The sequence below is a fragment of the Caretta caretta genome, chromosome 4 (genome assembly GCF_965140235.1).
Source record: "Caretta caretta isolate rCarCar2 chromosome 4, rCarCar1.hap1, whole genome shotgun sequence".
Taxonomy (NCBI): Eukaryota; Metazoa; Chordata; order Testudines; family Cheloniidae; genus Caretta; species Caretta caretta.
Genome location: NC_134209.1, coordinates 35,449,533 through 35,473,489, shown reverse-complemented (window position 1 = coordinate 35,473,489; position 23,957 = coordinate 35,449,533). Strand labels below are relative to the sequence as shown.

Below are 23,957 nucleotides of genomic sequence, written 5' to 3'. Positions count from 1 at the left end.
TTTAATAATTTTTTGACCCTATGTCAACCATTATGACTACTAATGGCAGCTGGGGCAGAAATGTTTCAAATTAAGCTTTGCATTGCAGTGGTTCTGATTGAATCCTATGCCATCAGCTTTGGGATACAGCCTCTTCAGTACTACAGTTCAAACGGGGAAAAATGCATTTAGTTTTACAAGCTACCCACAAAGAAGGAATCTTGTGTTGTGAGCCACAAACCCTATTACTGTTCATACATTGTATTGCATGCATTCTTCCCTCCCAATCAAATATTCATTATTTAAAGGGAGACCATAAAAATATTCATGAGATGCGGCTAAACTGTTCATAATGTCCACATCTAACTTGAGCAGTGTCAGTTTTCTAATTAGATGAAGTGCCCGGAGCTCACCCTTTTGGAAGGAGGTGCGTGTGCCGGGTATACGAAATACTTCAATGTCACTCTCTGTGTTTTTGTTGCATGAGAGACCAAGAGAGATAACGTTTCAGACACAATTTGTGACCCACTTTCTTTTTCTTTTAAAACGTAAATATTTTATTAGTTTTAAGCAAATACAAAGAGAAGGTGACAGTACAAAAGACTATAATACACAGCACTGTAATAATTAGAAGTAAGTTTCATCAGCATTGTTTCTAGTTTGCTCAAGCATTGTTGGGTTGTTGTTTTTTCCAGATACTGTACTTTTGATAACCTGACTTAGTAACCAACCCAGTTCTGTACAGTAGCTCTAAAGAGGCAAACTCCATCTAATTTTTCAAGTAAAATGTTGATGAATACAACTTCCCAGAATTCACACACTAGGCTACAATCCTGGCTTAAGAATTTAAACAAACCGAAACCTTTGTGCTTTGCAGCTTGGCTAATCCTTTATCCTTGTGCCAAACGGAGGGGAGTATGACTGTTTCAATGATATAAGTAAGCATAGAATTCTGATCTTCGTAACATTTTATATTTACTTCTCACTCATTTTGCACAGCTGTAAATGATTATGCAGAATACAACACTGTGGAGAATCTAGGCCTGCAAGTTATCATATATCGGAAAAGTCAGTGTCATATATTTGTGTCATGAACGGTCATCATAATCATCTTTTAAAGAAAAAAAATGCCCCAATATCTCTTTGATATTCAACTTTTCAAACATCTTGGGCCAGATCCTCCTCCGTTGTAAATCAGTCTATATCCGTTGAAGAGCCGGCTTAATCTTTTATCTATCGATAGCGTTAAGGCAACAACACAAAAAAAGAAACTTGCAGACATCTCCATTAGGTCTTATAGAGATAAAATGATCAAGAATGTACTTGCCAAAATGAACAATTTCATTCCCTCCTATAATTGAGGCTTCCCTTGTCTTGTATGTAACCTCATTAAGCACTAATGTTTACCTAGGCTGAATGCAGTGCTAACAAGTACATTTATGGCTACCCATGCCATCTCTTTCTTGTTTTGATAAGAGCCTCAGGCCAGATGCAGTTTGTCCTGAGCCAGAGGTGGGCTCTGTGAACAGAGCCTTAATTTACATATTTGTATCTGTAGGTACGACAATGAGTCTGTCTTGAATTATCAATATGACACCTTGAGCAATGTCCCTCCCTTAGAAGAATGCGAGGTACACCTTGAAGGGACAGATTTAGGGTCTGCTTCTCCTCCCCATCTAGTCAATGGCAAAGCTCCCATAGGCTTTAGTAGGTTCAGGAGCAGGCTGTTAGTTATAATTATTAATTAAATGTGATTAGGGGATGACATATGCTTCATGAACAGTATTAATTAACCTTACAAGTTGTCCTATAAAATCAGAATGTATAAAATAATGAAAAAGGTTTTTTTTTTCTTCCTCTAGTTGGGCCTCTCTCTTACACTGGTGTAAATCAGGAGTAATTCCACTGAAGTTAGCTCTTCAGTGAAGTCAGTGGTGTTACACCAGTTTTACAGTTCTGTAAGTGAGAGGAAAATCAGGCCCTTTGATTTTTTCCTAGACATTAATTGGTGATAATAAGTCTGTAATACAGTACACTCCAGAGGAAAAGCAGAGAGAAAAAGAAAGGAGATCCAGCTCAAGCAAATTACACTGTTGTTTGCTGCAAAGAAGTTGGTTGCAAAGAAGTGTCTGCATTGGCAGCATGAGCTTGACTTGTTAATACTGAGTTTCGTTCACTCTGAATTCTTCTATTTTCTGTTTTAAAACCTATTGTGTTCCATGCAGTTTAACTGACAGATGCAGCCCTTGTGACTGAAATGAAACTGGAAGTCTGATTCTCCTCTGTCTTGCACCTCACATCAGGGGCGATGGATTCTTTGTAAAAGTGGGGACGGCATAAGGCCCCACCCCTCCATGGCCCCACCCATGCCCCTTCTCTTCCCCCGAGGCCCTGCCCCTCCGACAACCTGGAAGTTGAAGCTGGACTGTGGAGCCCGGGCCCCTCCACCTGCCTGCGGGGTGGGGGGAGCCCAAGAGCAGCCCCTGACCCATGTCCCCACCCCCTGGATCCCCACCCAGGGCAGGTGGCAGGTCCACAGCTCCCCACAAGTGACCACATGGCTCTTATGCCAACCCAGACTGGCCTGGGTGCGGGACCTGGCCAAAAAGCTGCAGCCAGGCCAATGTAAGAGCCACCCGGGCAGCTGTGGGGAGCCGCAGACCCTCCATGAGCCCAGGGTGGAGGGCCCGTGGGTGGGGACACAGGGAAGAAATGGGGCAGAGAGCTGGACCCATTGCGAAAAGTGGACAGGCCATGGCCCCTTAGCCCCCCCCGTTCCAACGTCGCTGCCTCACATAGTCTTTTACATCTCTGAAGAGGGAATGCAAAGTAGGGTAAAATGCAATATCCAGGAAATGAAGCCTCAATCTCCCATTGTTCAAGCAGATCGACTGCACGTTGGGAGCAGCAGCGATAGACTTCTACAACAACTGACCTTTGCTGATCTTGGATTCAGGCTCTCAACCCTAAAGTCAGCAATGATAAATGGGAGTGTAACTGCTGCGAGGAGCGAGTATCGTGCTTCTCTTGCCTTTCTCTTCTTCCCAGAGTTCTGAGTTAGGCTAAGCAGGACAAAGCAGAGGTAATCATTCTAGCCCTTAAGTGTCATAGATGCCTTTAGTCTTCAGAGTTAACGAACTTGTCACTGGACCATCCCTGGAAACTGCTTCTCCTCGCTCACCGTTGATCCAGAGTCCAAAGTCCTTCTCTCATTCAGAGCAGCTTGGAGATTTCTAGATGAGGCCTTCTCCTCTGAAGTGCAGACCTTGAAGCTGCAGAATGCTGCCTTCTACTGATAAATTGGCAATACTGGTGTTTGCTGGGCCACTAAGAAGAATAACACACTTGTTCACTGCACACTATCTTCGATTTTCTCCTTGAAGGGCTTTAAAAAGGCATCAGTACCATTCAGAAGTGAGGGGGTTGTAGCATGGCAGAGATGTTAGTTCCCATTCTTATGATAGGAATTGTTTGTTTGTTTTTGCTGAAGAGCCCACAGGATCATCTAGTGACTCTTCAATGTATTTGTCCCCCATTCTCCAAGTGTCCCCCATTTAGACCCCTGTGGGAAGTCCCCTTGAACTGCTATATGCTAAGGTAATTCTTTAGTCAGAAACATGGGAGAATTCAGTTCTTTCCTGAGAACGTATATCTTTTGTCTCTGACCAGAATTCATCCTGAAGCAGTATTGCCAAGTTCAAGTCGGACGCCCAAAAATCATCAGATTGGTCCCAAAATCATAACATTTTTAAAAAAGATTGTATTGTGTTTTTTAGGACAGTCTCTTGGTTCTTGAACTCCCCCTGCCCATCCCCAGGGTGTGCGTATGTGACAATTAGTGTTGCCCACTCTTCCACATGTACTGTGATTGCACATGTGGTTTTTGGGCCCTGCTGCAGGAGCTCTCACCTCCACATCTGCCCGTCTCTTGCCCAGCAATTAATCCTGTCTCCCAGTCCCCAATCAGTTCTCTCCCCACCCAACCCCCACTCAGTTCAGTCCCCTAGCCCTCATCATCACCATCCCATCAGTTCATCCCCCATACCTCATCGACCCCCACCACTCTCAGTTCACCTTTCTTGCACCCACCACATCCGTTCAGAACGCACCATCAATACAGTCCCCTCAAACCATCAGCCCCCACCCTCCTCACTTCAGCCCCCCTGTAGTCCCCAGCCTCACCTCTGCTCCCTAGGGTTCTTCACCTTCCCCAAGTCTGGGAGAGGACTGCAGTGGGATCCCCTCTCTCACTTTTCAGGCTGGCAGGGAAGCAGCCACCTGGGGCTGATAGTTGGAGCGAGCTCTTGCCATGACTGGGGTAGCTGACAGGATTTCTTAGTGAAATTAAGCCTCACTTTTAGAACTCTCAAATGTCAGGATCCCCCCCCCCCCCCCCCAGTTGATTCAATTGTTTATTGGCAGGTTGCCCTCCCCGCTTCTATCTCAGATGAAGTTTCTCTTCCCTGCTAGGTTGTAGCCATGCTGTCTCTTCCCCCCCCCCCCCCCCCCCCCCCCCCCGCACTTGTTAGCTTGATAGCTCTTTTTATCTGGTATGTAAATGAATTCTCATTGTCTTTCAAAGGACTTTGGAATTAAGTACTTTGGAGAAATTACATTCCTTTGTTTAAAGAACAAGGAGTACTTGTGGCACCTGAGAGGTTAACAAATTTATTTGAGCATAACATTTTGTGGGCTAAAGCCCACTTCATCAGATGCATGCAGTGGAAAATACAGTAGGAAGATTATCTATCGAATCTATATACAGAGAACATGAAAAAATGGGGGTTGCTGTACCAACTCTAATGAGAGTAATCGATTAAGGTGGGTTATTATCAGCAGGACAAAAAAAAATTTTGTGGTGATAATCAGGATGGCCCATTTCAAACAGTTGACAAGAAGGTGTGAGTAACAGTAGGGGGAAAATTAGCATGGGGAAATGACAGGTTTCAGAGTAACAGCCGTGTTAGTCTGTATTCGCAAAAAGAAAAGGAGTACTTGTGGCACCTTAGAGACTAACATGCTCAAATAAATTGGTTAGTCTCTAAGGTGCCACAAGTACTCCTTTTCTTCATGGGGAAATAGTTTTTACTTTGGCTTATCTTCACTATAGCTTCTCCCATGAGCTTAGTTAATCCTTCTCCCTCAGCGGCAGTAGCTCTCCTGTAAACATAGTGCTACCTACAAGGTGGGTTGGTCAGTATAATTATGTCACTCAGGGACATGGATTTTTCACACCCCTGAGCGACACAGTTAACCCATATAGGTCTTTAGTATAAATCTGGCCTCAGACCCATCTTCACTGCTCTGGCAATATAAAGGGGCTGTAAAGTACGTGTAAATTATTTCACATACAAGGGTCCATTGACAAATTCTTTGCCTCCTTGCTTCCTATTGGTTAGAGCCATAATGTTGTGTGCCCTTGATAGGGAAAGAGAACTACACCCAAAGGAATTACCAGTGAGTATTTTCCTTTACGGAAAATGTTTCTCCTGTAAAACAAACGATTGCCACAATCCTGATAAAGTTATATTACAGAGCTAGCACCTGCTGTTAATTTCACAGTAAATAGGAGTTGTTGCTCCAGAAAGTTTTTTAATCATAACATTACAAACTTAGCCGAAATCCCATACAAACAGTTAACTCCAGCTGCCTTTATTGTAATGTATCACAAATGATCTCACTGAGTGATGGGCATCCAAATGCAAATGAAATTAGCTTTGCAACCATTCATTTTAAATTGCTCTTGAATCACTCTGAAGTAAATTCCATTCGAGAAGAATTTGCTTCAAGTCTCAGACAAAGAGATAATCGTCCTATGTATTACGATACAAGCAATAATACTTTGTCTGCAATTCAGAAATATCACGAGTTATGTGTTGGGCTGATAAGAATTAAAGCCTGATACATAGTAATAAAACTAGTGATCGAGGGATGGATAGATTGGTGTGTTCAGCACAATATTTTCTGACCCTGAGTTAGAGCTGGAATACTAGTCCATAAAAAGTGAAACCTACCATAAACTCTTCCTTTCTCATATGTTAATGCAAAAAGTGCCGCATTATGTACAGTTTCAAAAACGAATGCCCTAAAAGGATATTTTTACCTAAAATAAAGATTAAAATATAATCCTCCCACAGGTCCATCCTGTGTATGAGCCTTAGCTGGTGTAAATTGCTGCAGCTCTATTGACTGCCATCGCATTTCACCCATTTTCACTAAGTTTGGATGTGGCCCACGTTTTTTTTTTTTTCAAAACACTGTTGTAGGATGTTAAAGGAGGGAGGTAAAATAGCATCTCTAAATTCAGAGAAGCCGTTAAAGTATAAATTCAGCATGAAATTTATAGATGAAGGTGGTTTGGGTAAATTTATTTTCTTAGTATGAGTGAATTGCATGAGTGAAACCAGGTTAGCATTTTCATTAATCAGGTCTTTTGTCTTGGTAGTGTGGAGCAGTCAATAGCAACTGCTAGGTTGTACATTTTATTCCATGAAAATAAAGATGAATGTGACATTTTACAGAAGTAAACTCAGTTTGCAATAATTGGGCACAAATGGAGTCCTGTTACGTAGAAGAGCACTCAAGTCTGAGAATTTGTGTTTGATCCAGGGGGCATGTTACACAGCGCATTGACAGAGTAAATGAAAATCAAGCACACGGTTCCCTTCTTCAATGTATAATTCTTTTACAGGCCGTTCTTGAATGGGTATTTTTCCTGGAATGGTTAGAAAAGTTGAGATAAGTCCAGAGATAACACAAAGCATGCCCCTTTGTTGCATTTCCATGGGATGCATTATTAAAATGTCCAAGGGAGTACTTTGGAAGGCACAGATCAGAATGTTGGGCAAGGTTCAGCCCCTTTTACATGTACAGCCACAGACATACAGACACACACACACATACAAATGTGGTATTTTAAGTCCCATCTAAATTGTAGAAACAGCCATTGTTGTGAGACCTGTTATAACACAGTACCCCCACAATGTGGCTGAAACACAGTTTGATCTTACAGATTTAGGACTGAACTGTATTCTAACGAGTTGGTCAGATAAGCTTTGACAGAACAGTTTTCCATTGAAATATAAACGCTTTGAAAAAAGTCTCGATTTCTCCCAAACTTCATTTTGGAAGGGGATAAAAAGGAAAAAAGTCATGACAGTGTCAAAATGGGACATGTCAATTATTCCTTTCCAGAGGATTTTGTTTTGAATTTTTTTATTTTGTATTATTCTATCTATTATAAAATAATTTCAAAATGTAAACTAAATGTTTAGATCAAGCTTAAACATTTTTTTCCTTCATTTTCTTTTGCAGAGATTTTTGCCATTTTCCAGTTTTGTTCCAAAACACAACATAGACTAATTTCAAAATCCTCCATAAAACCAATTTTCCAATCTCTGCCCAGCTATAGTTGTAACTATGTTCCAGAATCATGCTATAGGACATATTGTAGCTGATCCTGAACAGATGTTCAAGGGAATGAGAGGCCAACCTTGTGACCCTGGTAGCCTGGGGAGTAGAGCTTTTATACCATGTGGGCACCACAAGCCTCCCAAAGCAGGTAACGTGATGGTTGGATGATGGCTACAGCACAGCTGTCTGGGAATGTAAGGAATCACATTCTGTACAAGTTTATAAGGTGTCTGAATCAGGATTCTTCTGTGAGGCCTCCATCCACCCCTAACAAAGGGCTGTCCCTAAACAACGCAATCTCACATTTGGATCTTAGTGAGGCTGTGGCATGAATCTGCAGCATGGCTAAAAGCCATTTGTTCCCATCTATACTGCAAGACTAGACACCGTTTCACCTATGTCAGGAACTGCCCTGTTGTAACTTTAGGGTGACCAGATGTCCCGATTTTATAGGGACAGTCCCGATATTTGGATTTTTTCTTATATAGGCTCCTATTATCCCCCACCCCCTTTTTTCACATTTGCTGTCTGATCACCCTATGTAACTTGGTTCCCCAACATAGCAGTTTCTACAGGATAAATAGATGGAACTTGTAAGGCCTCAGTTTCTCTGTCTGGGGGAGAATGGAACAACAGTTTGCTTTCCTGCAGCAGGAGATCTAATCACTTCTGGGAACTTAGAAGCGCAAACTGAGTTCCAGCTCTGATTCTCACAGCCCGATAAGGCTGCCTTATTACCTCTTAGCAGTGTGCAGCAGACGCTTGGGTTAGAGACCCTGAATGCTGATGGAGATGAGGCTAGCTTTGTCGTATGATTGTTTTCCTTTGTTGAATACAGCAAAATCCAATCATGTTTGCATTGTAGACGTTCCTCTTTTAAGTTTTTGTTCCATATAATGTTAATTCGCTCAATCATAATAAGCATGGGGGCCTGCAAATGAATGAAAATGCATCTCTGTGGAGAATGTAAGAAAAGGTATCGTATCTGTTTTGATTCTCTTAAGTGTGCAAATATTAAAAGAAAACCAGTATCACTGGCCGGCAGAGCTTCTGTATGTGTGCTTTATCTGTATGTCTGAGAATGGTGACCGCCTATCTCACAAACATCTATCTGAATGTGGTTCAGATGCCGGAGTCTGAAGATAGCACAGCAAGAAAGAATAAATTTGGGCTTGATCGTAATATAACTTTATTTAAATTATAATAGCAACGAGGAATTAAACAGTATATTAAGGTTAAATAAGAAAACTGGCTCACAACAGGCATTTTATGAGCTAGAGCGGCTCTGGGCTTCTGGAGGGGTGTATAAGGTATGCCCTGCCCATATTCCAGCAGTCGAGAAGAGAGGCTGAGTTTGTAATAAGCAGTATTAGAAAATCCACTTGAAAATAAAAACAGTATTTAAATGCTAGAAGTGGGCACCCACAGCAGAGCAGCCCAAAGCCTACACGCATTCTTCAGATTGATCTCTCAGACTTTAGGATATAAGGAAGGAAATCTCTCTCCCTCCTCCCCAGTTTCCTCTCCTTTGCCTTTTTTGGAGCTTCCAGTTACATCTTTGATAAGAACTAGTTAATTGTTCGGATAGCAGAAGTGTTGTCTTTGGTAATGTGCTGAGATCTATTGGTGAAAATAAATACATTTGTTTTTCCAGTCACCAGAAATTAGTGGAGCAATACTTGTTTAATTATAAAACATATGTGTGCTTTGTTAGTTTCCTTCTGTCTGCTCACCAATTTGCAAATAAATGACCAGAAGGAAAAGATATATCCTGTGGCAGTTCAAGTGAAATGATTAATCTCTAATGTCTCTGTGTATGTTTAGCTGTATGTTTGTATGCATTATGAGTAGATGTATAGCAGGGAGGGACAAATCCCTCTTGCCTTAGCTCAAACCCGCTGTTATCATGAATTCCAAACTTTGACTCAAACTCATGCATTTAACTTCATATTACACTCTCGAAACACTGTGGAGAAAAAGGAAGCAGAGAGAAAAATCTAATGTTGGGAGAGCAGGTGCAGAAATAGGGTGAAAAGTGGAACATAAGGTGGTTGGAGTAAAAACAAAACCACAGAGGAAAATAATGACAGAGAAAACATCTAATGAAAATTAAATCTGTTTTTCATACTATGTGCAGGGCACCTGCTTACAGCAGATGAGCTTTTGGTAAGGGATTGGAGCCCTTTTGTCCCTATTACTTTATAGCAGAGGTTTTCCCTCTGATAGAAAAATACTGGGTCTTATTCACTACTCCATCACTCCTGGTTTGTGCTGGTCCGACTACATTTACTTCAGTGCAGTGGAGTAATGCAGTTGTGAATCAAGCCCGCTATTGTTTTTGAACTGAAACACCCTGACAGAGAAAAAAACTACGAGGAGTCCGGTGGCAGCTTAGAGACGAACAGATTTCTTTGGGCATAAGCTTTCGTGGGTAAACCCCCCCGAACTTCTTCAGAGGGAAAAAAAACGGTTTCAAATGAAATGAGAAGAGGTGTGTGAACTCATATTACAGGTTTGAGATTTATAAATAGTTCAAAAGGTTCATAACACCTCAAACTGTGTAAGATTTGCTCAGGCCTACTGAAGATGAACGGTGTAACTCTACACAGCTATGTAGATAGGTACTGTATTATCTACTTCTCCAGCCTCTTTCATCTGTTGTTGTTATTCCTTATTTGTCTTTCTGTGCAAGCAGTAGCTGGAAGGAAAGGCTTTCATACCCTTTGTAATTCTGGACACAAAAAATATAGGTATGCCTAGAGTAAAGAAAGGTAACTGTCTGACATTTAATCTTCATGGAGACTGACAAGAAGAGGATAGCTAACGTTCTGTAGTATTTTTAGTTTGATATTCTGTGATGCTTTATTGATCATCACCAACGTCCATCACTGTGTATAACGATAACTGCTTCAGAGGCAGAAAAGAGGAGATTGAATGAGGCCTTCAGGACTGTCAGCTTCTTGCTGATGGATCTGTCAATAGTTACTGTTCCCTCATCCCTTTGCCACTGTGAGCTTCTTGAATGTTCTTGCATGTTGACAAGAGTTTTGCAAGTCAATGGGAAGAGGAGTATTTCTCCAGTGAATTGTCACTCTCTGATCTTGGTGATTTCTCCTGTGAAAGGAGTGGAGAGAGGATGCTTTGCCCGTAAAAAGGGGTTTTATGGAGGACAAGGCAGGAAGCTGTGTGAATTAGCTCATTTTCAATGTTTCCACTAGTTTATTGGACTGTTTTTTTTTTTTAAAAATGAATTGTTTTGTGAGCGTACTCCTGGTGAAAAGTGCTCGATTGACAGCACTGAAGAAGACCAAAGCCCTCTGTTAATCCACATAATAGGTCTGTATCGTACCATTTAGTAGCAGTTCTGTGCTCTGTGTGAAGTGAGTAAGTGGTACCAGTCCCACTTCTCTAGTGGGCATTGAGCAGGTGTACACACTACAAAAAGAAGTATCAGAATTTGGCACCCTTGTTAGCATTCTCAACAGAGAAGTCAAAGAATGAATGAAGAGGGGTAAAGTGGAAACTGACCCAGCCTCTAACTCCTAGGGTCAGTTTCATACTGAAGACCTAGAGGTAACATCCTAAGTCATTACTGGCCATGTGCGTGCACATATATTCAATTAGCATGCACACAGAGTGATATTTGTGCATGCCTATTAAGGGTGCAGAACTATATGGGTATGATTGTGCATGTCTGTGTGTAACAATTATGCCCTTGCCTTGTACTCTCAAGTGTCAGTTTAGGTTAACAGAATTTTGTACAGGGATTTAATAAGTGACAGAACCAAGTGCTAAAACTACGTTCTGCCATTACTGTTCCCACTGAAGACAAATAAAAAGGAGACTTTCACAAACAGAGTTAGCAAATGAACTAGTAGAAACAGAAAGAGCAGGATGTTAAGTAGAAACACCTTTTAGGCTGCAAACAACTCTGCATTTAAACTCCACTGCAAGGACACTTCCCGTGTAATTTTTTCACTTGAAAAGGCACTCTCTTCCCTTGAGCTTTTTAGAAACACTTGTAATCTTTCACAGCCAGAATTTCAGTTGCTGTAATTTTCTAAACTTTCTACATTTCCCCTCTCCGTTTCTTTGTTACAGATGATGATTTTTTTCATGAACTTCCAGAAACCTTTCCATCTGATCCTCCAGAGCCTCTGCCTCATTTCCTCATTGAGCCTGAAGAAGCTTACATCGTAAAAAACAAACCTGTGAACTTGTACTGCAAAGCCAGCCCTGCCACCCAGATCTATTTCAAGTGCAACAGTGAATGGGTTCACCAGAAGGACCATGTGGTGGATGAGCGAGTAGATGAAACTTCTGGTGAGGCATTTGTGTTTTTTCACCATGTCATTGGGGGTGCTATTATTGGGTTTGATTCTCATTTACACTGGCGGAGCGGTGTAAAATGGACTTAGTGTAAAATGAGAATGAGGCCCAACTGTGTGCTAATTTTAAAAGACTCATAGGGTATGTCTACACTACGGAATAAGGTCGAATTTATAGAAGTCTTTTTTTAGAAATCGGTTTTATATATTCGAGTGTGTGTGTCCCCACAGAAAATACTCTAAGTGCATTAAGTGCAGCAACTCGGTGGAGTGCTTCCACAGTACCGAGGCTAGCGTTGACTTCCAGAGTGTTGCACTGTGGGTGGCTATCCCACAGTTCCTGCAGTCTCCCCTGCCCATTGGAATTCTGGGTTGAGATCCCAATGCCTGATGGGGCTAAAACATTGTCGCGGGTGGTTCTGGGTACATATCGTCAGGCCTCCCTTCCCTCCCTCCCTCTCTCCGTGAAAGGAAGGGCAGACAATCGCCTTTTGCGCCTTTTTTCCTGAATTACCTGTGCAGACGCCATACCACGGCAAGCATGGAGCCTGCTCAGGTAACTGTCACCGTATGTCTCCTGGGTGCTGGCAGACGCGGTACGGCATTGCTACACAGTAGCAGCAACCCATTGCCTTCTGGCAGCAGACGGTGCAATATGACTGGTAGCCGTCCTCGTCGTGTCCGAGGTGCTCCTGGCCACGTCGGCTGGGAGTGCCTGGGCAGACATGGGCGCAGGGACTAAATTTGGAGTGACTTGACCAGGTCATTCTCTTTAGTCCTGCAGTCAGTCCTATTGAACTGTCTTATGGTGAGCAGGCAGGCGATATGGATTGCTAGCAGTCGTACTGTACCATCTTCTGCCGGGCAGGCAAGAGATGAGGATGGCTAGCAGTCGTACTGTACCATCTTCTGCCGAGCAGCCATGAGATGTGGATGGCATGCAGTCCTTCTGCACCGTCTGCTGCCAGCCAAAGATGTAAAAGATAGATGGAGTGGATCAAAACAAGAAATAGACCAGACTTGTTTTGTACTCATTTGCTTCCCCCCCTCCCCTGTCTAGGGGACTCATTCCTCTAGGTCACACTGCAGTCACTCACAGAGAAGGTGCAGCGAGGTAAATCTAGCCATGTATCAGTCAGAGGCCAGGCTAACCTCCTTGTTCCAATAAGAACAATAACTTAGGTGCACCATTTCTTATTGGAACCCTCCGTGAAGTCCTGCCTGAAATACTCCTTGATGTAAAGCCACCCCCTTTGTTGATTTTAGCTCCCTGAAGCCAACCCTGTAAGCCGTGTCCTCAGTCGCCCCTCCCTGCGTCAGAGCAACGGCAAACAATCGTGCATCTGAGTTGAGAGTGCTGTCCAGAGCGGTCACAATGGAGCACTCTGGGATATCTCCCGGAGGCCAATACCGTCGAATTGTGTCCACAGTACCCCAAATTCGAGCCAGCAAGGCCGATTTAAGCGCTAATCCACTTGTCAGGGGTGGAGTAAGGAAATCGATTTTAAGAGCCCTTTAAGTCGAAATAAAGGGCTTCATCGTGTGGACGGGTGCAGGTTTACATCGATTTAATGCTGCTAAATTCGACCTAAAGTCCTAGTGTAGACCAGGGCATAGTGATTTCTCCAACTAAACTGCTGCTCACTACTCCACAGAACTGGCTTCCTTGCTCACTTCTCTAATTCGGTCCATTCCAGATTACTTACAATGTAGTCACACTTGGGGAGCACAGTGTTAGACAAGTTCTGAGGAGCTTTTGGAGCACTCTTATGTTGAAGGTTTAAAAGGGGAGAATATGGAAAAAGGAGAAATTACGGTTAGCCTCAGGCAAAGAAATAATGGGAAGATACAATATTCCCCCAGCCAGGAACAACGTACTGACTCCAGAGCATGCAACTGGCTGCTGTTCCATTATATTCTGCTGCCTGCTACATTGACTTGGTACTAGAGAGACCTGTAGTAAATTAGGAAGAAATGAAAGAAAGAGGCTAAATGTCCAATCCTAATCTAATCAATGCCAAAACTCCCATTGACTTCCATGGAAGATTAATAGGGCCCTCAAAATATAAAGGAAACAAAGAGGCTTAAAAACTTGAGCTATAAACAAGCCCATGTCAAAGATGTGATTGTCCCAGTTTGGAAAGACTGGTAATCCAATAAGGTTCGAGTGACGTGCAAGGGAGAGAAATGGGGCTTATTGCTGTCTTGATGGCTATGAAAAATAACTGAATATCAAGCAAGAAAGTAGCTTTCATTTGGGAATTGCACCACCACTTGGTCTAATTATTCAGAAAAATAACTCCACCAGATGTCTTGAAAGTCTCATGTGACCTGGGTTTTATTTGTTTCAGCTCATTTATTTGCGCAGGGTTCAAAAGCATATGCTTTTAACCGCACTGTAGTTCTCTCAGCTTGAGAAAGAGAAAGATAATTTGGGTTGCGGGGAAGGTTGCAGGAAGGAGAATCAGGAAAAAAAAGCTTTTGGCTATGTTTGACTGTTAGTTGTAATAGGATCTTCCAACAGGTTGCAATGTGACTGTATGGGAAGAAGACAGGAAGAGGGGAATACTTCTGTTACTTAGTACATCTCCTAGTTTCATCATTCATGTGAGACTGGGAATCCACTGGAATGAACTTTCCCTGGCTTTCAGTGGATTCAGTTTTCATTTCATTTCTTCCTTAAGCTTTATTAGCATTTACATTCAGAAACTGAATAATGCCTGTCATTGCTCATTCTGTAAAATGCAGTCCAGGGTCACTTTTTAGAATTATAGACCCGGTTCTCTTCTCAGTTACACTGAGGTAAATAAAGTGTAACTTCATTGAAATCAGTAGTGCTATGTCTGTGTAGGCAAGAGGAAAAAAACAATTCTAAATGTTTGTTTTTAAATTCCTGCTCTTAATTGCTTCTGATAGCAGGAGGAGAAAGAACACTTCTCATAAATATGCCAAATCTAGGTTAGTTTTCTTAATGAAGCAGTGGGTTTAAGGAAAATAACTGTAGACCATCTGCCTCAAATGATAAAACAAATCATTTCCTATTCTTCATTCAGGCCATGGGGTGGATGAGCACAGTAACAGTAGCAATATTCATTTGTACTCAGTCAACAAACCAAGCCAGCTTGTTGTGTCCAAATATATCTTTATGCTCATGAGTTCAGATTTACTGCTGCCATGGCACATGGAGGTAGAAATTGCATCTAGTAGTGCCACCTTTTTCTCCTGCACCCCAAATAGAAATGAGGAAATCCTTTTAACCATCCTACTTATGGCCCCTTTCTGGACAGCACCTACCACCCAATTGGGTTTGAACCGAGGAATGTAACAGGGCATTTGAACAGACTAAGAAGTCACTGCTATCTGCAAAGTTGAGTATACTTGGATCACAGGTTAGAAATACTGAGCTCAATATGACTATGCAGAGAAGAATCAGAGAAAATGAATCTGAAAATACCCCAAACTTCTGTGGTATCCCAGCTCGTTAGCTGGAAAACCCATGAAAGTTAGCATGTGTCTAATGTTAACGTCATGTCTCAGCTATGCAGTTGGCGGAATCCTACCAAGTAAAGTGCCAGATGGGAAAAGGACCCAACATCTTCATTCCCAGGGCCTTCGCTAAAGGAAAAAAAACAACTATGACAAGATAGAAAAAGAGGGTCTGAGAATATCTGGAATTACAACATCTCTAGAAAAAGGAAAAGGAGTACCTGTGGCACCTTAGAGACTAACCAATTTATTTGAGCATAAGCTTTCGTGAGCTACAGCTCACTTCATCGGATGCATCCAATGAAGTGAGCTGTAGCTCACGAAAGCTTATGCTCAAATAAATTGGTTAGTCTCCAAGGTGCCACAAGTACTCCTTTTCTTTTTGTGGATGCAGACTAACACGGCTGCTACTCTGAAACCTAACATCTCTAGAGTTTCAGAATGGGAAGAAGTTTACATTGATTAGGGAAAATAGCTTCTCTAAAAATGTTTGGACCAAATATGAGTAGTTGCTAGATTACAGTGAGAGATGGGCTCTGATGTTAACATGTTGTCTCTCTCCCATCAGTTCTAGTTCATCAGTAAAAACACAGAAATTATGATGTGTTTATTCTGGTTGCTAATACAGGTGAAAAATCCTTTGCAACCTAATCCCATTTTCAAAATCTGATTTTGAAAGACTTTCCCAATGCTGCAAAAGAAATTGCAGCAGAGAATGTAAATGTCCCTATCTTAAAAGAAGGTATAGCTGAAGGCTGTGTGAATGTTCTAAATGATGAAGAACAGCCTAAACCACTTCCGAAAAATGAGCTCACAGTAATGAGAGATTCTACCTTGTGGAATTTCTGCAGGGGGCTACCGAAATCTTGCAAATCAGATTGTTAGTACAATTGCATAATAGCCACACTGGAATTGTTGAAATGAAAGCTGTCCTCAGAATCTGGATTTTGCAGCCAAGTTTAGATATGGACATAAAGTGTGATATGTCTGCTATCACATCCTACCATCATTGGAAATGGGACTGAGAACCCCTGGAAGAGAATTCGTATTGATTTTGCAGGCAAGGGAAAACAAAATGCTTGAAGTAGCCAGAAGTCAGGGCTGGCCTTACCATGAGGCTAACTGAGGTGGCCGCCTCAGGTGCCAGATTGCGGGGGAGGGGAGGAGGCACCACTAGGACCCAGGGTGTAGAAAATTGTTTCTGCTGCTGATGCCTATGTAGTCTCTCTGCTCTAGATGCACAGAGATGGTGGAGTGCTGTGCTGAAGGAAGGAGGGCACAAGAGACATAACAGGCAGGCAGGAGAAAAGGTGAGAGGGAATAACAGAAAGCAGCAGGAGCTGCATGGAGAAAGATTTGATTATTCAAACAGATATAAATGCCAGTGTTTACTATGCAGACAAGAAAAGTTACATTGGCTGTTCAGGCATTTGAAAGTTAAGTATTACTTAAAATTTTTGAACAATGCATTTTAAGTTGTTAGCAGAGCAGTACCATGAGAGGAGTAGAACAGGAAGAAGGCAGAATTGAGACCTTTCAAAGTTTTGACCCAAGCAAGGGGGTGTGGGGGCATCATTTGAGCTCCCCGCCTCAGGTGCCAAAATGTTGTGGGCCGGCCCTGCCAGAAGTAATAGGTTTAGATAATATCACCTCTTGCAAAGCCATTGAAGAGACTTGTCTGGAGCTGGTTGACTTTGAGAAAAAGTTGTATGAGACAATGGGCCTCAGTTTATTTCTGAGGAATGATAGACATGCCTAAAGAAGAATATACAATCATTAAACATACTAGATCAGCAGCTTAGTAGCCTGCATCCATCAGGCTAGCAAAGAGCTTCGCCCATTCAAGTGTCATTGAGTCACTGCATTGATTACACCACATTTGGGACTATGTAGCCTCTGTTAGTATCCTCCACTGGTGTAGTAAATTCTAACCTAGGAGATATTGTTAACTTCTTGGTCTGCTCAAATGGTGGGCTATATTTGTCCGGGCAAACCCTAAGAACTGTCCTCCTTCCTTTTTTCCCCCCCGTAACATAATTTAATTAAGGTCATTACTCCAAACAGGTTAGATAGACACCTTCCATAAAGCCACATTGTGTCTTTGAGTAGATATGCGGTTGGGGAGAATGCCAGGAGCATGTAGCAGCAGATGTCCCCCTATTCCATGTGCCAGGGAGCCTCAGAGGAATTTTGTCTCCCTGGGGCAATTCAGTTCTCCAACACAACTAACAGTTGGTCAGTGCCACAATGAAGCCTATAATAATGAACCCGAGCTCAAAAGGATTTCAGTTATATAACATTTTTATTCTGGATGCTGCTTGAGTTTCATCCTTCATCCTTCCGTGTCAGTCATAGGACCCAAGTGACTGAGACGTAGGCACATTTCTCTTTGCTGTGGTTCTGCCATGCTATCCCCCAAACAACAAGCAGGAAAGCCCTGCTGAGTTGTTTCTAAAATGCCATCTGAGAACCACATTTTCCCTCTTAAGTCCTCTTATAGCAAAGTAATGACAAGGAGAACAAGACAGAAAGGTAATGAAATGTGGAAGCAAAATAATAAAGTGTAATCATGCACTCTTTACTGTAAAAAAAAGTATTCAGAGTACTGAGAAGAGAGAAGAAAATGAAATAAAGGTGTAATGCTAAAGGTATTTGGTGTAGTAACTTATCTTCCAATTAAAAGGTAAAATGTTGGGAGAGAGAAATAAGTTTTCAGCTGTCCATGGACTCCGAAGCTTTGGAAATACTGTGAATGAAACTTGTGCAAAATCAGTTGTGCATCTCCCTGGTATGGGAAATTTGTTTAGCGTTCATAAACACAAAGGCTGCACAGCATATGCCAGGTGGTACACCAGCAGTGACACAGGATGCAGAATCAGGGTGCAATCCTGCTCCTAACAAAGAGAGTTGCTGGAAAGAAATAGTAAATGGTGTAGGAGGGTTAATTATTTTAAGAGAAAAAGAAACATTTGTATCTCTTTTCTGTGTAATTGAGGAAGTTGTTATTACGAAGTTGGGATATTATGTAGGTGCATTGCACCATGGAGTATTTTAGAGCAGTAAGTAAAGCATCAGTAGTCTCAGAGAGTATGCATATGGACGCAGCCAATCTCCATAGGAACTATTGCAACTGGTCAGAGACACTAAGAACAGTAAAAGGTGACAGGATGTTCTAGACCAAAGTGGTTCCCAAACTTTAACAACCTGTGAACCCCTTTCACTAAAATGTCAAGTGTCACGAACCCCCTCCTAAAAATGAATATTTCCAGGGATTTTCTCCTTTACCTGAGTATAAATTATAAAAGCAGTGATCTTGGAAATATAAAATGTGTTTTTATGACATACTTATTACACACTATTTATTATTAATTATTTATCATGACAGTATTTTTATTACATTATGAAAACAGCAACACTCTTCCAAGATCTCACTTTCGTAGCCTGTATCACTTTGAATAAGCCCATTATAAGACAAGGCTCCTATGTTTCATCAAGGAGTATCAGATGTGAAACAGCATGAAGATATTTAAGAAGCCAATTCAAAGAGTTCTTCCTACACAAGCATTCAGGTCTTTAGCAGTCCGGGCAAACAACACATGTTACAACAACACTTAAACTTGTTCTTTGTAATAATTTTAAAAACAATACTAGCTGCCTATTTAATTTTAAAAACAGCAAAAAATATCCACCTCCCTTTCCATTTCTTATAAGGAGTCTGGAAGTTTAAATCTCCTCAGTGTGATAGATATGCTTGCTTTGATCTGCTTAGCTCTTGGAAGTCCAGGGGCTCTGGGCTGCTGGCCCAGTGACAGCTTTGTCCGCTAGGGACAGCTCTGTCTGCCATTAGGGAATTTTTTCCCGAGAACCCCCTGTAACATTTCGTGACCCCAGTTTGGGAACCACTGATCTAGACTTATTTATTAAATTATATTAGCCTGGTAATAGAACTGTGCAAATACATTTAGAGTCGATCCCAAGAAAACAGAAGTGTCTTATCTGGAAGATCTTTGACCTCTGTTTTTGATCTTCAGCCCCATTGGAATTTTCTTCCTCTATTAAAAGTTAAGCATTTTTCTTAAAGATGTCCAAATGGGTGCTTTGTTATTCATCAGTGCTCAGCGTATCTGGCCTCATCATTTCATGTGTACAGGGAATGGCAAGCCAGAATGCGGTCCTTTTTTATGTTTTTACTGAAGTATTTTGATATTAACACAGAACAAAATCAAATATATTATAGTGAACATTGGTGATATTTTGTTTTAAAGAGAGAAGATGAAAGTAGGAAGAAGGGCATATATGTAATGTTATGAGCTACTATCAAAGAAAGGAAACAGATACTCCAGAACTAATGCTTTGGGGGGCAAGAAAATTTCATTGATACAGCACAGGAAGGGCAAGAGCATCAATAATCATTAGTGTGATTTGTGCACTTTTTTTTTTAACTATTATGCAACTGAAAATGATTGTGGATAAGGAATTGTTGGTGTGTTTGCTTTTTATTTCCCATTTCTGCAGTACAGATAGCAGTGCAGATACACACACACTGAGTCTCTGGGACTTTACATCTTATATAGTGCTTTACATCTGTGCAAAGTGAGCTTAAATGCTACCAATCAAAATGGACTCTGCACTGCTATAAATGACTACACTGAATGCACACCAGAAAAAAATCGGGCCCACAGAGAACTAACTTCTGGGTTTTTGCCCTTTTCAGTTTATTATATTTTTGAATGACTTCTGCAGAAATATCCAGAAATGCTATATAGACAGTCTCTTGTTGTACATTGCAGTGCCCCTGATATACTCTTAGTCTTCCTCTCCTTCAACCAAGGAGAAAAGAACATTTGAAACCTTTATTTCCTAGTGCTGCAGCTGCTAACTAAATAGGCACTTTAGATCATTTAGCTAATGTTAGTGTTTTGCCGATGCATTCTCTTGCTCAGGTGCACAGGGAGAAGATGGCATATGGATTCTGTTTATCCCTTCTTCAGAGCTCACAAGAAGGAGCAAGGCAGAATAAGGACCTTTGAATGCTAGGCAGGGGATCCCTCAAACTTGCAGTGTGGAACTCACTGGCAGAGAGGAGGCATAATGAGTCTGAGGCAGGGGTGGCCAACCTGTGGCTCCAGAGCCGCATGCAGCTCTTTTGAGGTTAATATGCGGCTCCTTGCATAGGCGCTGTCTCCGGGGCTAGAGCTACAGACATTTACTTTGTTTTTCTTTAATACATAATAATAATTAATAATAAAACCACACAAATGTTCCCCCCCCCCCACACACACAAACATTTGAGAGTGCTATCACTTTAAATGTCACTCAAGCCTCCCTCTTCTTCCACATCACTCCCAGTAGCCATATAGGAACCTCTCATGAGGATGAAGATTGTGTGAGAATAAGCATCATTAGTACAATAAAAGCTTTATCTACTCCACAGCTTTTACAGCTTCAAAACCAGCTGCAGGGAACTTGGCCCTCTGCGGATGAAGACCAAGGTAGCAGCCAACAGCAAGACCCCTGTGGCCATTTTTCAAAGTGGAAAAAGCTTTCTACTTTTAGCTTGAATATAGTGAAAATAACACAACTGTACAGATAAAAAGTAGTTTTTAATGCTTCAGAATTAAGAATAGGGAATTGCTATGTTCTGAGAAACAAATTCAAGATGGTGGATGCTTTTGCAGGTTCAAAAGCAAACTTTACGCTACAAAAATCCCAAATGCTTCACACAGCAGGGGAAAATATAATAATAAAGCACTTTATAATTACTTCAGATAAATTAAGTTTTATGAGGTTGTGTGGATTAAGAACACTGGGCTGGATATTCCCTCCTGTGGCAGAAACTCACAAGAAGAGAGAGGCTTTCCTGGAAACCATATAAGGTCACTTCTTATAAAGTTCTTCCACACCCTATGCTGCAAGAAGAGGAATTTTCATTCATTTAGTGTGGGAAGGGGCTAAGGTCCTCAACCCTCACTGATTCCCAGAATCCAAAAGAAAGCAGAAGGCAAGCATGAGGATCCTAGAACTGTCTTCATTGCCTCCAGGTCCTTTCCTCTCTTGCAGACAAGTTTTCTGCCATTGCCTGTCCATTTCATATCTGTATCCTACAACCTCTTCATGGGGGCTAGCAGCCAATGAGGAGGAGTTAATGCTGCTTCTGTGAGGGGCAGTGGGATCCATGGGATAGGACACCGGACTGGGGAGTCAGAAGTCTTGGATTCTAAAGTAGACTTTGCTATTGACTCAGTGTGTCCTTGCGCAAATCACTCAACCGCTCTGTGCCTCAGTTTCCTCATCTGTAAAATGGGAATAATAATGCTTGCTCACTTGTGGAAAGTGCTTTGGGAACCTATGGATAAAAGCCACTATTTATGTATTATTATTATTTTATTATTTTATTTAGTTGTTACAGCAGGGTTAACTTCCACTCAGCTATCTTCCCTGTCTGGTGTTCTCTGTCTCTGCTCCCTTGTTTGTCCAGCAGAGGGGGTGTATGCTGCTCTTCTCTCCGGCTGTGTTGTGGATTGGGTCCCTGATGTGCAGTAATGAGAGAACAAGTAAAGTTATTTTTGGTTAAGAAATGAGCTGCCTGGATTTTATCTCATTAATTTGAGCCATTTGAGGATGCCCACACTGATTATCTCCATGTCTTTTATCCCCTCCAGCTGTCAATTTTGCTACAGCCTACCTTCCTGTTGATCCCATCCAACTCCCAGTAGGGACCCTGTGACACTTCCACGCTCACCGCAGTCTCAAATTATCTACAAATCCCCAGCCCTCCTTGATTCTTTCCATTCAAAACTCTTGTTGCTGTTTTTGACTTGTTCTTCCCAATTTCTTGTGTGTTGGTTGTACTGGTGCTGGTTTAGCATCTTGAACATTTGGAGGTTTTAAGTGGTGTTGTTTGCACCACTGATTGAGGGTGTTAGATTTGTCAGGGCTGAGGGGCAATGATTTATTGAAAGGGATTGTGTTTTCATTTGGATTTAGTTTTTGATCCTTTAGTGTTTTGTGATGTGCTTTGACTAAGGCGGCAACGAAGAGTTGAAACCATGGGTCTCAAGCTGGGCACCCGGAAAAATGGAGGCAAGCAAAATTTCTGGATACTTCTGAAAATTTTCACATATATAACCCAAAAGGTCTATTTCACCTTTCAGTGGTTTGATTCTCTGGACCAAATTCTGCACTGACTTACATCCCATGCGGTCCCACTGTCACCACTATGCTGCCTTTTCACACCCCCACCCCCCGCTGTGATAATTCTTTTATCTCCTACAAACTAAAAAATATCTCTTGTTGGTCAGGAGGTGGCGCTCTCACTGTTAGCCTGGCCAAGACCTGAGAACACTTTGGATGTGGGAACAGGCAGTAAATTCTCAGAGCCACTGCATATCTATCTGGTGAAAGTCACTTAACTTGACAGTGCACTGGACAAAAGAACCTTTGAAAGCAGCTGCGTGTCCTTTGTTTATTGTTTGTTGTTTCTTTCTTTTTAAGTTCTCAAGATTTCTAAGTCGACTGTGAAATGCAATCCCTAACTGCCAAAAGAAAAAAATGGTGATTTTACACTTCTCCCCCCTGCCCTGTTCTGCCACATCATGGACTAAGAAAAAGGACAACTACTCAGAAAGGCTCCCCTGTGACTCCTTGTGCCACGTTGTTGATTGTCCTTATTCCCACAACATCTATAACAGCCACTGAACTGTGACACTGCAACAAGATCATGGAAATTAAGGCACTTGTACATCAGTACAGCTTCTCAAAACTCACTGAAATTAGGTGGGGTGTGTGTGTGTACACAGTCACCCCAAACTGAAAGAACCTTGGCATATATACATACCTTTTGTGAGGAAAAAAATCACATTTATTTTTAATCTTCCCTTCCATGGTTACACGAATGCAATGCAAACATGCTTTTCAAAATTCAGAAGCTCTCTGTTGGCTTCACAGATGGCTGCAGTTCAATAGTTGTTTGTTTGTTTATTTTTTTCATGATTTCCTCAGCTTCTTCTTGCAAAGTGCTAAACAGCCATTATGCCTTTTGCCTGCACATTGAGATTCATCTGTAGGCTCTAAACTGCCTCAAAAGTGCTTCAATTTTACATGAGCACTAAGCTGGGGACTGGGAAGCATTACCCAGTGCTGAAGGCCCAGATCATTAGAAAGAGCGTGTAAATCTTCTGAACCAGAAATAAAAAGTGCATAGATTTTCTTTGTGAAGTCACAACTACAGCTTTATGTAAAACATGAACCTCTGGCAGGTTTTTTTTCTAGCCTCTAAAAAAAAAAACACCACTGTCACACACGCCTCAACCACAGAAAAAGCATTGGGCTTTCTGTCAAGAGCTGGAGTAACTAATACAGTCACTCTCTGTCATGCCTTTCCCTCTGAACATCCCCTCCCCTATGCTCCCTTTTAGTGGTACCAGTCCGTCAAAGTATTGCTAAGGGACCACCAAATGTGACCGCGGTGACTGCTGAATGACAGGAAGCCCTGAGCTGCTATGGCTTGACACAAATGCAGATGTGTTCATGGACGAGGGCCCTATATTATTTCAGAAATTATAGATTCCAATGTAAGTATAGATGAACAATTGAACTGAAATTTCTGGAGAGATAAATTGTAGTAGGATTATTAATTTGCACCAAGGAGGGGGAAGAAACCCAAAAAGCATGAGCATATGGCACTAAATGTGTGAGAGAATCACTCATTTTTGGTGCATTTTGTAGACATTTTGTACAAGTGGGGTGGAA

At 41.7% G+C, this 23,957-nt stretch overlaps 1 protein-coding gene across 4 annotated transcripts in view; it reads left to right on the top strand.

Moving 5' to 3' along the window:
• The window catches only part of UNC5C (unc-5 netrin receptor C), a 349,485-nt gene that overhangs the window by 206,778 nt on the left and 118,750 nt on the right, over nucleotides 1–23,957 (top strand). For all 4 annotated transcript variants that reach the window (XR_012668038.1, XM_075127533.1, XM_048847236.2 and 1 more), the window contains exon 2: nucleotides 11,494–11,715. Coding sequence is in view for 3 of the 4 variants with exons in the window: in XM_075127533.1 (XP_074983634.1) it covers nucleotides 11,494–11,715 (222 nt within the window). In the remaining variant the exon portion in view is untranslated. The remainder of the gene's footprint in view (nucleotides 1–11,493; nucleotides 11,716–23,957) is intronic.